General features: G+C 37.9%; 1 protein-coding gene across 4 annotated transcripts in view; it reads left to right on the top strand.

The window, feature by feature from the left end:
• The window catches only part of LOC122996977 (cilia- and flagella-associated protein 46), a 57,641-nt gene extending 45,198 nt beyond the window's left edge, over positions 1–12,443 (top strand). For 3 of the 4 annotated variants that reach the window (XM_044372830.1, XM_044372827.1, XM_044372826.1), the window contains exons 51-59: positions 5,708–5,787; positions 6,185–6,245; positions 6,429–6,461; positions 6,818–6,920; positions 7,054–7,166; positions 10,687–10,768; positions 11,006–11,142; positions 11,321–11,425; positions 11,735–12,443. In XM_044372830.1, coding sequence (XP_044228765.1) covers positions 5,708–5,787; positions 6,185–6,245; positions 6,429–6,461; positions 6,818–6,920; positions 7,054–7,166; positions 10,687–10,768; positions 11,006–11,142; positions 11,321–11,425; positions 11,735–11,838 — 818 coding nt within the window. In that variant the 3' untranslated portion in view covers positions 11,839–12,443. The remainder of the gene's footprint in view (positions 1–5,707; positions 5,788–6,184; positions 6,246–6,428; positions 6,462–6,817; positions 6,921–7,053; positions 7,167–10,686; positions 10,769–11,005; positions 11,143–11,320; positions 11,426–11,734) is intronic. The other variant, XM_044372829.1, reaches the window with a different exon arrangement.
• The last annotated feature ends 2,394 nt before the right edge of the window (positions 12,444–14,837 follow it).

Here is a 14,837-nt window from a genome sequence, read left to right as displayed (position 1 = left end):
AATTAAACAGGCACCCTGTTGAAATTCTCGCATTACTAATAGTTTTTTAATTGCTTAAAGAGTGTTTAATCAAGACCTATCATCATTCATTTCCCCTAAATTCTTTTCACTAAGAAATCGTTTGTTTTCTGTGTTGAAGATTAAAAATGATCTGTCTGCATGATTTAGTGAGAGGAACTTATTTATCTAATGATGAGGTGCAAGTATGTCAGATGTTTTCCAACAGATCCTTTAATCATTCATTTAAGACACAGTTTAACACAGTTTTATCACAAACTTGCTCATTCTTATTTTGTTGGTATCGCTGCAATGCTGCCAAATTAAGTACAATTCTAACAAGTTTCTTCAAAAGTAGGTTTCTACTGTATGCATGGTACATACTGTAGCATAGATACACACAGTGACAGGTTAAGAACAGTAAATACACAACAAGCTATGGCTTACGACAGAAGACCAGAGGACCCGAACTGAAACTTGAATGTGGCTTACCCCAGAGTCACAGAAACTGTAAGAAGCATCAGGTTTGTGTGGTATAACTGTCTTATCTATAAAACTGTTAACAAAAACAGTGAGGTTTTGTTGTATGACTGGATGATTGCCTCAAGGATTCCTCATCATATTCTAGTAACTAATAGCTTACACTTGCGAAAGCGTTTTGACGTTTTGATTTAGGCTGCAGGCAGCCATCCATAGAAATGGAATTTGTTCAGGACAGAAAGGTCATTTCACATCCTGTTGGCATGCAGAAGTTCATGCGGACATCCGTGAACACTATGGCCTGCTTTGCTAAAGTGGATGTCCATTAACTGTGGCCATTTTGCTGTGCCTGCTAGAACAATTTAGAATCAGGACTGCAGGTCTGATTATCCAGGGGTTTTGTATGTAGGTGCTGGCAAAGACTGGTGACTGAGCAAATCATGCTTGAAGTTGAAATTACCACACCTTGTTAAAGCTGTCAGCCTAAAACATGAAGTGTGGGTACAGCTGAAAAGCAAAACAACACCCCCTTACTGAGTCCAGAACCTGGTGGGAAGGACTGATAGACTGAAAGCAAACTTTAATTGTAGTTAATGAGCAGTCCTTCTTGGACCCAATAATGACTGATGTTTTCAATCTTTTGCCTCCTTAACCCTTTAAATTGCTCTCAGTAGTTTAAAAGTAACACAGTGTAGTCTTTGTTCCCAGGTTATGATCTGGTGAAATAAGTTCTGGGCTGACATGTAGCACAAAAAAGAATCATAAAGGAATAGTAGTTATCACTTTTTTTTGCCTGACACAGACATGCAGCACACTCTCATGTGCATCCCAAATGACAGGCACACAGAGAGTAAAAACGGATAACGAAAAAATTTAATTTAATTGATAATATCCATCACATTGTGTCATTCTCCAGTCTCTCAGGGTTTTATTTTGGAGGTCTGTGATTGTAAGGTCCCAAGAAAAAAAATCTAGTTGTTTTTTGGCAATAATTCATCAATCCTTGGGGGAATTATGCACATTCATATTTTGGAAAGGAAGGAGAAAGAGCACTGAATTTGATGCTGGAGACATCTCTGCCTTTTTAAAGGTTGAATCATTTGCATAACTTGAATGAATGTACAAAGGTTACTGTTAAACTAGTGTGTATGTGTGTGAGACTTGACACTTGCATATGCAGTGTACAGGAAACTACAACAACATGCATGATACATCTCTCCATGCCTGGATCAAATTCATGGGTTATGAAACTGAAAAAAAAGTGGAATCATGCTGGACCATGATTACCATATTTTTGACATCTGCAGTTTACTATTATGTCAAGAAGATATAGTGCCTGAAACCTCTTTTGAAAGGGCTATTTGTTATTCCGTGCAGTGCTTTGGATGAAGTATGCACAGGACAAATTAGCACTAACTATAAAAAGACTGCCTTCAGGTGGGAAATGTTTGTCTTGTATGAATGTCTGTTCTTACTCACGCAAATTTTTACTGTGTCTTAGAATTTTTGAGTGAATCCAACTACACTCAAACAGTATTGACCACGCTAATGCCATGTTAATTATTTAAATGCATGCAAATCACAATAGATGTAAGTGTAGGGGTAGTGGAGTTGCACCAAGATGTAGTGTCAAACTAAGTGCACTTTTATTATATTATTTTATTAATAATATCAAGAGAATTATGAAAAATTGAGCAATTCTTCTTGAAAAACACTTTAAAGACACATTAATTGAATCTCCTACAAGTAGATTTTGGCCATTTCTCAATTTGGCGACCACTTGACACTGACGACACTTAGAAGTACATGACTGAGGCTGTGAGATTTTTTTCAAGATGATTCTAAGCACACTGCAGTACAGTGGCTCAATGTGGCAGACTCAACAACTCAGCATGCACTGTCCCTAAAACAGCTATAAACTGGCTGAACATCTGCAGTGGCATTTTTAAGTGGAAAAAAACAACAACTACTACTACTACTTTGGACAGAGGCATGACCAGAAAATTGCATGATTTTACAATTTGACATAATGCTTCATATCCCTCCTGGAATGATATTTTGACTCTTCAACAGGATAATACGGAGCCCCCTTTGGGTCACATGATAGAAACAAAAACTTGATGTATAAATCCGTGTGCATAGATTTCTAAACCGTGCCCTCAGATTCACAATCTGTGTGCATGGATTACATGCCCTCTTCTGTTCTTCATTGAATGGACCTGACTTACATCGACTGCGGTGACCACACCCACCCAGTAAATTCAATTTTATCTAGATTTAACGGCAGATTTAACGATGGTAAAATCAGTTAAATTGATTTCACAGCTTTTATGTGTCAAAACATACAAACACGAAGCTAAATCAATTTAACCCATTTTACCATCGTTAAATCTGCCGTTAAATCTAGATAAAATTGAATTTACTGGGTGGATGTGGTCACTGTAGTCCATGCAAGTCAGGTCCATTCAATGAAGAACAGAAGAGGCCATGTAATCCATGCGCACAGATTGAGAATCTAAGGGCACAGTTTAGAAATCTATTTGAGCAGATTTACACATCAAGTTTCAAGGTTTTTTTTCGACCATATGACCCCAGGGGGGCTCCGTACGATAACTACAGTACACTACAGGACTAGATAAAATATGACAATGTGACAAAGCAAAGCTGTTTGTGGGCTGTAGAATAGCAATAGGAAGAGGAGGGGGGTGGCATTTGCCAGGAACGCCTGTTTTAAGTAAATGCAGGAAGAAGAGCAGAAGGTGACTGGAGTAAGAGGGGGAACAGGGGTAGACACCGGCATAAGTAAAGGCAAATAAGTATCTCACTAGTCACAGGATTAAACAGTTCAGCGGCAGTGAGTTTTGCACCAAGCCTTTAAAAATCCAGTCAAGCCATAAAATCCAACCACAACCATTAGAAAAATTACCTGATGGAATTACATTAAAAATGCATACCACGCTTTAACAGCAAGATAGACTTTCATTCACCAATTCAAAACTCACTTGAAGAGAAAGGAGTTACAGCGGTTCCTCCTCTGGGCAAACTTTTGAGTGACTCAACTTGAGTTAAAATCCTGTAGCTGCTGTTTGCATGCACTGGCAATTTGGTTAGCGTTAGCTACATTTGACACTTGACCAGATGCCATCCCCTCCAAATAACACACACAGACAGCAATAAAAGCACCATCTTGGACAAGCTAGCAGTTAGCCAGTTCTTCCTGGAGAACCACCCCACATTAAATCTGTGATTATTTTTGCCTGCAGTTTGGTTTATCACAATGTCCCGCGACTGGTGAGCGCTGAGGCGTTTAATCTCATGCTTTTCATCAAAAGGCAGAGTTTCACATTTGTGTTCTAGAAGATAATCCACTTTGTTCACAATGGCAGTTGCATTCCAGGAGAAATACAACTTATGCTAACTGCTCACTACAAGCGAATAAGACAATTTACTAAGCAAAAATAGCCAAATAGCAGCGAGGCAATAAGCAATCAGCCCACTTGGCATCAAGTTTATGCCACCTGCTTATTGCCAAAGGCTTTGGGCATGCATATTGTTGTTTTCTGACACTGAAAGCATTTGATGTTGCCAGAGTGGGCTAACCCTTTTAAAACTATTGTATCAAGCCACTGACCTCAAATTTTATAATAATAATAAATCAAAGCAGCAACTGAGTATTTTATGCCATTCATTAATATGAAGTAATAAATAATTCATTTCTTAATTAGTCAGTGCCACTGAAACCACTTTTTTCTGCCCCAAATGACCCATCGCCACTGAACATCTGGGATGACAGACAGCAAATTAGTAATTCTTTTACTCCTTTAGATGAAGTCAAATGCGTTTATCTTTTAGTGACAAAAATAAGGTTGACAGTTTGGCTTGAGCTCTGCGTTAGAGGTTGGTACTAGTGGCAGCATTACTGCATTTTCCAATAGATGCATTCTTTGAGGAGACTGGATAGGTTCATCAAACATGATGGTATTTTTGCCTTCATGATTTTGAGGTATGTTATTGTACAATACAGTTAGCTTAAAGGACCAGTGTGTAGGATTTAGTGGCATCTAGCGGTGAGATTGCAGATTGCAACCAACTGAATACCCTTCCCCTCACCCTCCACTTCCAAACATGTAGGAGAACCTGTGAAAGGCCCTCGCTGGAGCCAGTGTTTGGTTTTTGTCCATTCTGGGCTACTGTAGAAACATGGCGGTGCAAAATGGCGGGCTCTGTGAAGAGGACCTGCTCCCTATGTAGATATAAAGGGTTCACTCTGAGGTAACAAAAACACAACAATTCTTAGTTTCAGGTGATTATACACAAATTAAAACATACTTGTGAATATTACATTCCATTTCTGCGAAGTCCGTTCTGGTAGATGCCACTAAATTCTACACAGTGCACCTTTAAGCCAAAGCATGGTTTTAGAGACAGGTATTCATCTTCTGTATACCATGAATTTCAACGTTTCAACTGTAGGAATTCAGTCAAGTATCTCTTCATGAAATAAGTGTCGAAATTTGGACCTGCTGGTGGTGCAAGATAAAAACTTAAGTGATCAGCAATGTTGTTATGATTCATCTTCTGGAAGCCTTGAATGTCAGCTTTATTTCAAACTATTTAATAGTTACATTATACTCACTTAGCAGATTCCTTTGTCCAAGGTGACTTAAATTAAGTGCATTCAAACTTGAGGATGTCAGAGTCCTACAGTACAAATTAAACGTACATGCTAAGTGTTAGCATGGGTTGTGGAAGTGTAGCTTTAACAGGTGGGTCTTAAGCCTGCAGTAGAAGATGTGCAATGAGTGGGTATGGGAAGACTGCATTTTGGACCAAAGTGTTGCATCAACAGATGGATTGACGGACATTGCCACTCCTTCAAAAGAATCAAAACTGAAGAACTTGAGGATTACTACTCCTCTGTGACTGCAACTTGGTGTTGACTAAACCCATTATTTGTTTTGTTTATTTGAAAAGAAGGGTAGATTTGAATCAAATGAATGAGGTAATTAAATTGGTAATCAATACTTAATCAGTAGTCAGTGCTGTCATTTGCAGAGGGTAGTAGATGGTGCAGCCACAAGGAAACTTATAGAACAGTTCCTCAGTCACCAATAAATGTCATTGACTTTGCAGATACTGAGAAAGTTGTTTTTTTTTTCCTGGTCCTAATGCTGTGTAATCTACCCAACAGACAAGTGTATATATTAATTCTGCTTCCTGTTTGTGACAGTTGAAAGTGACAACAAAAAGGAGACCAAAGGTGGCAAAGGAACCAAGGGGAAGGGAGATCAAAGCCAAGCCATCAAAGTGGTGAGTTCAGTAAATTAATCTGGACCCACCAGATACAGACAGCAATATTACTTTTACCTGCTGTCAGCACTGGCAATTATTTAAGTCCCTCCTGCCTCTCTTTCAAGTATGGTTTTTCAATCAATTACATAATGTGTTTTCATAAAGATCCTATTTCTAGCATCTGTAGCATTTATCCTCTGTCATGCACCACTTCTGCTTTTTCCACCAACCCCCTTCTTTTTGCTCCCATTTCCTGTTTCACTCTGTCTTCTCTGTCTTAAGATCCACTCTTGTATCCTGTGTTGCAAATGGTATTTGCAGATGTGCATGTGCCAAATACATGTGTGTGACTATACTGTGAATATACTGTATACGCAACATGTTTGTAACTGCGCTTGGTTTGATTGAAATACAGATACCTGCCAATCGTGTCTTGCCTCCTAACACCTTTCCAGTGGACACACGTAACTTCAAATGTATCTTTTTTTAAGAATGTCCTTTTAAAATTAAATTTTGTTAAATATTATTCTAAATATCATTTTAATGTGTAGGCTAATGCTGTATCTTAATCCGGCTTTGGTATCTTAAACCAAATTTCATTTGTGCTCTGGGAATGTCGTTGCACTCTTCGATGATGATTCTTAACATGCCTCCAAAAGATATTGTTGACCCTTACAATGAAGGCAACTTTGGTAAGTAAATGTAATAGATCCACTGAAGTTGATTCAGAGAATTTACATCACATACTTACACAGTTAATAAAAAGTTTATTGGTGTTATCGCCTCTTAAATAAGTGTGGAAATGCACTTCATTGTGGCAGATAAAAATGCTTGGTGCTTATAAATAATTACAATGTAGCTCTGGCTGCTTTTATTTTAGTGATTGTATGAGTGGTGTGTACTGGAATTAAGCGTACAGATCACTCTACAGTATAGGTCCTTTTCTGTGGCCTTATATGAATCCAAATGCAACTGCCATTTAGTGTCACACCTTATGCAAGTAGAAGGTCTGATAATATTTGCATGTTGATGTCTGTATGTGGCACAGAAGGGACCAGTCTGTGCAAGAGGATGAAGGAGATTTTGGAAACCCACAGCCAGCATTGTACCCATCTGTGGGAGGGCATCATGGGCAGCAAACAAACACCCAGGTTAGAAGCTTTAAGTAGAGCAAATCAATGCAGCATCTTCTTTTGACTTTTGCACTGAGCATACTGAGCACCTACTGTATTTGTTATATTGCAATGCACCTAATCACTTCTACTCCACTCCATATATGTCAAGTCTGTCTGAGATAGAGCAGCTTCTGTACAGATGCGGTGGCTTCATTTACCTGGGGACAGAGCGCTTCATGGCAAACATTCCACCTGCCAAACTAGCAGCCCTCAATCTGTCTGGTACAGCAAACACACACGCACACACACACACATTACATTTTCCCTGTGACATATTTATGTAATGGGACCTGAGAGCATCTTATATGAATTAATGTATGTTGTTTTGTTAAAGTGGGAGAGAGGATTAAAACATTGCATGTCACCTTAGCTGTCTGTTTTTGGATGATTGCAAATAACGTGTCAATTCAATTTTAAAAAAGTGATTTTTGAATTTACCGTACCATTACCAAATTATCATATACTGAGAAAATTGAGACTTCGCCTCTAACTCTCATGCCTGTAGGTTAGTATTTGTCTTATTTCCACTATTGCTACATGGAGACCTTTTCTAACAAGAAGAAAATCAGCATTAATGTTACTACAGCACTTAATAAAAAACAGAAAATATGAAAATGACTGAGAAGCAGTCTCCGTCATCAAATGTCTTGTGCTTCTGATGTCCACAGAAATACACATTTTATAAAATCATGCAGCATCTTGAGTTCTCTAAAGCATTTTAAATGGTAAATTAAGAAGAAAAATGATGCAAAATAATGAATGAATGACTGAATTTTAGAGCAGAGCTGTTTGCGTAATACGTAAGCAGTAAATGGAGCAGTAGGCTTAATCTCTTCAATGAGGTTTTACCATCGGATCCACAACTTCACTGAGTGTAAAAAACAATTAAACTGCAAAAGTCTAATGAAGATTAATGATTCGGAATTATATTGGTGGATCATGCTCAGGAAAAGCAGTTGCAAATTGATTGATAGTGCAATAATGTTTGGCTCCTTGTAAAAATGACTTTAACAATCTGGACTCTGTGGACTGCTTGTTGTACAATTCATTCAATTTGTTTAAATGGCTCTAACACAATTTATTCCATCAAAACCAAGTGTTTCTATTTCTCTTTCATAAAGTCATAAAGTCATACAAGATAACACATCTGGTGACATCAGTTAAATAATGGCAGTTGAACTGAACTATTTTAAGACCTGGTGTCAGTGTCTTCTACATTGATTAATGACTTAAGAACTGTGAGTCTGTATTTTCAGATAAGAAGCCTCTCTGATAAAACTCACACCAATCCCTTGACTTTTTTTTCTTGGGCTAGTCTTTAAAGAACTCCTTAACTGCAATCAGGAGACAAGAGGACTCCAAACTCCATACAAAAATTAGAGATGCCTTTTCCCCTCCTCAGTGTCCTCATCGCCTTTCAGCTCTTGACACCTTCAAAGACATTTCACAAAACAACTATGGTCCTACCCTACATGGCTCCTTTACTCTCCTTCACTAGCAAACAAAGGTATTCTGAGGATGGGTGGACTCTTTCTAGCGTGATTGACAGAGTGTCAGGTTGGCCTTACACATCGCCCCAGGCTAGACATATGTGCCTCCTGCTAGCCTAGCGTTAGTGCTGCTAACTATAGTGTGACTGACACCATGGTCTGAATTCCAGCTGTTACTTCACAACACACGGGACCATTCCTACTTAATTGGGCATCAGGATATGATTAGGCGATGGCAGAAAAAAAAGGTGTCATACAGAACATGCCGCACCATCTGCACTCATATCTTATCTGGGAATTGTGTTAGTTCATCACTGCATCTTTATCTTGTTTAAGTAACAACATTTCTTCCTAACAGGGCTCTTGTATGGACAAAACTCAATGACTTTAAAGCTGCTGTGACCACAACTGCATGTCTGAGACTCAGATCAGAGTGAACTGCCACTCTGGCCCCGAGCAGTTGCTTAGCAAAGGGGAGGGGGGGCAGCAGTGTCTCGCTTCAGACGCAGACATGACTGTATAGGTAGTCAGCCAGAATAGCTGCAAGACACTGGCCATCCTTGCTGCCATAGAGAAAATGGTGGACGACCTCGCTGACACACACCTGGTGTCAGACACAGTTTTTCACACCCACAGGTCTAAATTATACAGAAAATTATACACTTTATATACTAAAACCCTTCTATGCTTGTACCCTGCATGTTTGCTTAATTTTCCATGTCAGTTTTCTTCTGTTCACTTAGTTGTCAAATTTGATTTCCACATATGAAGGCCATTTTTAACTGCATAGTAAAATCAGCTAATAATTTCTCCCAGTCAGACATTAACTATATAGAAAACTCGAACATTTGTGTCATTTTACCACTTTTATAGTAGGCCTGTTTCATCAAAAACCTCACCCTTGCCTCTGTTCGATAGTGTACTTTTGCAAAGAGAGAGAGCTCGATAGTGGGGTTTTCTGTTCCTACTCTTAGTTAAATACTCAAGTCAACTTTCAGGTCAAGTTTATTTATAGAGCACATTTAAAAACAATCAGAGTTGACTACAGTGCTGTACAAATTATAGTGCAAGGCACAACAGTAGAGAATGAAATGCCATCAGTAATTAACGGCATGAATAGAAGACAATGAAAGGCAAAGATAAAATACAAGGCAATATCAAAATATATGCACAAATGTAAAACAGAAAACATAATACAAAGTGTAAGATACATTTATAAATAAATAAAAATATAAAAATACTAAAATCATCAAGAGCAGCCAAAGGCCATTGAAAACATGTAAGTCTTGACTTTTGTCTGATCGAAAGTGAAAGAAGATTCCAAAGCTACCGCATGAGCTCCCTCACCCACTAGCCTCGATCGTGGAACAGTCAAGAGTAATTGATGTGAGGATATAAGAGGCTTAGATTTAGAGTAGGGGCAGAGAAGCTCTGAAATTTACTGAGGTGTCAACCCATGTATGGCTTTAAAAACTAATAAAAGAACCTTGAATTCAGTCCTGTATTTGACACGCAGCCAGTGTAAATAGGTATCTATTGTCATTCTAACAAACATTTAAAAATGGCAATTCTGCATTCATACACCAGCTGAGCTTCCATAGTTCTTAGACATAGACTCATGGGAAATGATCTTGAAACAGGCCTTTGGCTTTATACTGTTACAAGAGCAAAAATAGAATCATTCAAGGATTCAAGGAAGTTTATTGTCATTCCAGAACATGTTGGTACATGAAAGGAAACGAAATTAGATACTCATCAAGTTCTCTATTCTGTATAAACGTCAAGATTTTTGCACAAATGCTTCCAATAAAAATATTTGAAACAAAAATAGAATCATCATCTTAATAATTAAAGCATCTTTGATATTCTTTTCAATAACATGCTGCACGTCTTTCTTTTACATCCTGGTTCTCTTGCCTTGCCTTCTGTCACTTAACTTAGATTGTGTTTGGTTGGACACATGAGGACAGCTGAAAACAGCTCTTCTTATTTGGGGCAGAACATGATTGACTGCCTCAAGGCTGCGGTTTATGCTCAATATAGAAGAGTTAGGAAGGATTCATAACTGCAAGCAGAGTGCATTTCTGCATTGTAAGAAACAGCCAAACATGTGGCAACTGAGGCGCCTAGTATACAAAATGTGTTGTGTATTGTGTTTATGAGGAGTTTTACATGTACAATATACTTTTAATGCAGCTGTTAGTGAATAGTCGTCATTTCTTGATAATGATAATGATGTTTGCTCTCTTCAGAGTGTCACATGGCTCTGCTCTTTGACCTGGTCCAGAACAATGCAAGTGTTCTCCGCCAATCAGACCTTAACATGCACAAGAGGTAACAAAATTGCTTTATTGATTTAAGTAAATTAGTTTTTCAAATAAATTTCCCACCTTTTTCTTACCACAGACACATTCCTTCATCCCCGTCCTCTAATGTGTTTACTGGATTCACTCAGTGACAACTGATGTATTTGTCTTTGGTAGTATTTTGGCTCTATGGTTGGAAGTAGTTCATAGAAACAGGGCTTCCCTTCTGTTTGTCACACAAAATCTTGCTATTTTCTTCCTGCAGTGCTGGACAGTTTGCCTTGGAGAAACCCCTGGAGACTGCTCTGCTGTTGAGTTTGAATGGCGTGAGCTGTATTGTCCTCAACCAGTGGCACAGCAGCCTTCAACAGAACACACGCAATATGGCTACTGTTCTTGACAGTAGGTTTTACACACACAAATAAACAGCAGATGTTTGACAGTACAATTTATCTCTATTACTGTCAAACATTTAAACATTACATTGTATTTTAGTTGCTTGTAAGGTTGAATGATAATGGCTCTGGGCATTATTAGCAGCTACAGTAATACTGTCTGCATGTGTCACCATGTGTTGCAGATCTCTTGAGGGTCAGACAGACCTCTGGCCAGACTGTTCATACCTTGAGGAAAGGGGACTTTCACAGTTCAGAGATACCACATCACAATGGTACAGGATCATACGGTACAGTACTGTATATCCTGCTCTCTACCTTATTTAGCCTCACATTTGCATTTCCATTTACTGTAAATATATTCATGTCCATGTATTTACGTGTGAGCACCTCACCCCATCCCTCACACCCACACATCTCTTTCTGTCTTGTGTATGAGGCTTGGGCTTCTCCGCAAAGAGAAAAAAATGAATGTCGAGCAGAATAATTCACATTCTGAATCCCACTAAGCTGGTTATAGAATCAGCTGTATATACACTAGAGAGTATGATTTAATATAATACTCAAACATAATTACTACTTTCTCTGGTTCTCTGCAGATCAAATGCTCCTCACTGAAGATGATGTTCAACACAAAACAACTCTCACACCATCAGCCTTCAACTGTATACTTTATGGACTCCCTAACTTAATTGTCACATAATATGCTGGATACCCTCAATTAATTTCTCACTTATATTGCACAGTTCAAAACAATTACTGGCATAAATGTCAGCTGGATTTGAAAAAATTGCTGTATGCGAAAAACTATGAAGACGAAAACATTTCATAAAAGATTCTTTACTTACATTCTCCACTGAGTAATTTTACAAGTCATTTTTGCACTTGATGTTTTTAATATTGTTTCACCGTACACAGCCGAAGTGAGATACAAATATCAACATGTCTGGCTCCATAAACTGAGACTATAGCTCTCAATGATCTAGGAGAGTGTAGCTTTCTGAGACTCCCCCTATTATTAATGTATTATTAAAATAGCAACGTTACAGCTGAGGATTGTGCTGACATGTTGTACCTTCAGGATCTCTGCCTTGCAGATAACACTGAATATATTGAGTGTGTAGAGTAGAGTGTCTGTCCACATCAGTCACTATGATTTTCATTGCGTCATTAATGTGTGCCAGCATCAGACTTTATCAAACTGAATGTGAGAAATGATTTTGGAAATAAACAGTTTGAGAGGGCTGACAGCCCTGCTGTAACAGGACAAGAATGGATGAAATCCTACAATAAAAGGTCTCAGCTAGAGTGAAGTGTAACTGAACTGTTATTGCTTATATAATTATGGTCACTAATTTTAATTTAGAGAATGCCTTTATCATGTATTGCAGCTAAAGCTTAATCCTGTTGTATTGCACTAACTTAATTAATTAGTAATTAATTTAAAAATTCCACAACATATAATAATTTTCTCACTGTTGGAATTATGTGACTTGAAGTTTAAATGCTTCTCTGTTTATTTTAACGTTTAAAGCAGGATCACTTTAAGTTTGACATCCCTTTAAATCTAATTCACTAGACTGAGCCCCAATGAACTAAAACCTAAATTTACAACAGTGGCGAGTATAATACTTTATAGTTCAGTAGATTCAGGGGCGTAAGTTGACTATGACACAGATCAGTTTTTATCCCAGTGTATGTAAAAATTGAGAGATTTTGTTCTTCTTGAATTGGTGCATTTATTACATTAAAACACGTCACACAGCTCTTCTCCAGTGCTTATGATGTCTTGTCTGAGCTTCGTTCTGGTTTCCGTATATACAGTCCATTGATCAGCCGTGACTAACATAGATACAAAACAATAGATAGATAGATAGATAGATAACAATAGATACAAAATATAGAAAAAAAAACTTTTAAAACAGTTATTCAATACAGAAATGTACGAGAGATATGTAAATGATCATAAATAAAATACATACATACATGTTCTTCAGAAAATACTACAGTGTCTTTAGCAGCAGCCAACTGTATGTTCTTTAATTTTATTCAGTTATTTTTCAAAAACTAATCAACTAATTTCAAAGACAATCTTAACACATCCTTCCTTAAACTATATTTCCTGTTGTTCTCAAAAGTCTTGTTCTCTGAGAACAAATATAATCCAGTAGACTCTAGAAAACTGGCTTCAAATCTAATTCCTCTTTTGATCCTCTGGACACACAAAGCCAGCTGTGTAGAAATCATGGCAGAATTGAGCTCACTTGTACCACCTTCAAACTCTAAGTCAACAAAATCAAATTAATATCAAATAAAGCAATGTCAACACTATTAGTGGTGACACAAAGTTACAGTTTTCTGGTCTGACCTTGGTCGAAATATTCTTGTGCTCACAAATATTGTTTGGGCATCTTAAGGATGAATTGCTTCCTTTAATCTTTGTCTCTCTCACTGTTTGTTTGTGTGTATATCGAGGTGAACATTTCTCAAACCTGCATTGGAACCATGGAGTCACGTTTTGAGGTGAACAGAGGTTTTACTGGGTGGGATCAGGCCCTGCAAAAGGGTAAAAGACATTTTACTCTCCTGGATTCCCATTTTGTATTTGATTGAAAAGGACGCTCAGTTCTTGTTTTCTGTGTCTGTTTCTCAATTTTATATGAGCTTCTATATAAACATCCTGATTGATGTACAGTATCTGCTGACTGAAACACAATGAAGGCTTTAAGTGTCATCTCACTGTCTTGTCAGAGGATGTATTTGTATTGACTGACTCTGCTAAGCAACATTGAGACTCATACTGATTTCTTTATGTCAAGCCCAAATGCTGCCCTGTGTCCACAATCATACATTGATGATAAGATTACAGAGCTTCTCCTATGTAGACACATGGTACTTTACCCTTTAGAACAAATCACTCATTAGCAAATAACACTTAAGAAATGATTGTTTCAGCTTATGTCTGCATTGCAGACATCTGGACAGCTGATGACATTCAGAGCAAGTTGCTGGATGCAACCTTTCTTATTTCCCTTATTCTGATAAATAACTGCTGCTAACTGTCTGTCTCAGCAGCTTGTTTGTCTTTTCACCCAGGGACAACTCAGCGGTCACCCCTCTGGGCAGCCAACAGATGTCTCTGTCATTTGCTGCTGTGCTCCCAGAGTTCAATATACTCATACATGATCACACACCACTTACATTAAGGTTTCTAACAGCTTTAAGAGAACATGCTTGTTTTTGCGGATGCTTCAATTCAAGTCTTTAATCAACAGTCATTTCTGATCTGGTGAAACACTGAATATTTACAGTATGTAAATTGTGTTATTTGACATTTATTGGTGTGTAAATGTTTTAGAGAAATCAATTGCCATAAAAAATGAATGGTTTCATGAATTATGAAAATGAATAATTAAAACTGTACTAGTAGAGCACACTGCTACTACTACTACAACTACAACACACTACTATTTACAACCCTCACATGCTTACAGACTTTGTTGTCCATGTCTCAAAGGACTGGCTCAACATTATTATTGTTTGTTTTGACCAAAGAAAGTCAGAACTACAGCCAGAGGATGTTCTTCTGCAGCATGTTGTTTGACATTTGTATGCACTGTAGGTATGCATGTAGGTCAGTCAGAGTGAGCGCTTCACTGTGAAGCAGACTTATCACAGGCTGGAGGCAGAGGAGGAGAGGAG

The sequence above is a fragment of the Thunnus albacares genome, chromosome 14, assembly GCF_914725855.1.
Source record: "Thunnus albacares chromosome 14, fThuAlb1.1, whole genome shotgun sequence".
Lineage (NCBI taxonomy): Eukaryota > Metazoa > Chordata > Actinopteri > Scombriformes > Scombridae > Thunnus > Thunnus albacares.
Note: the sequence above shows the minus strand (reverse complement) of the source record. Positions and strands in the feature narration are given on the sequence as shown.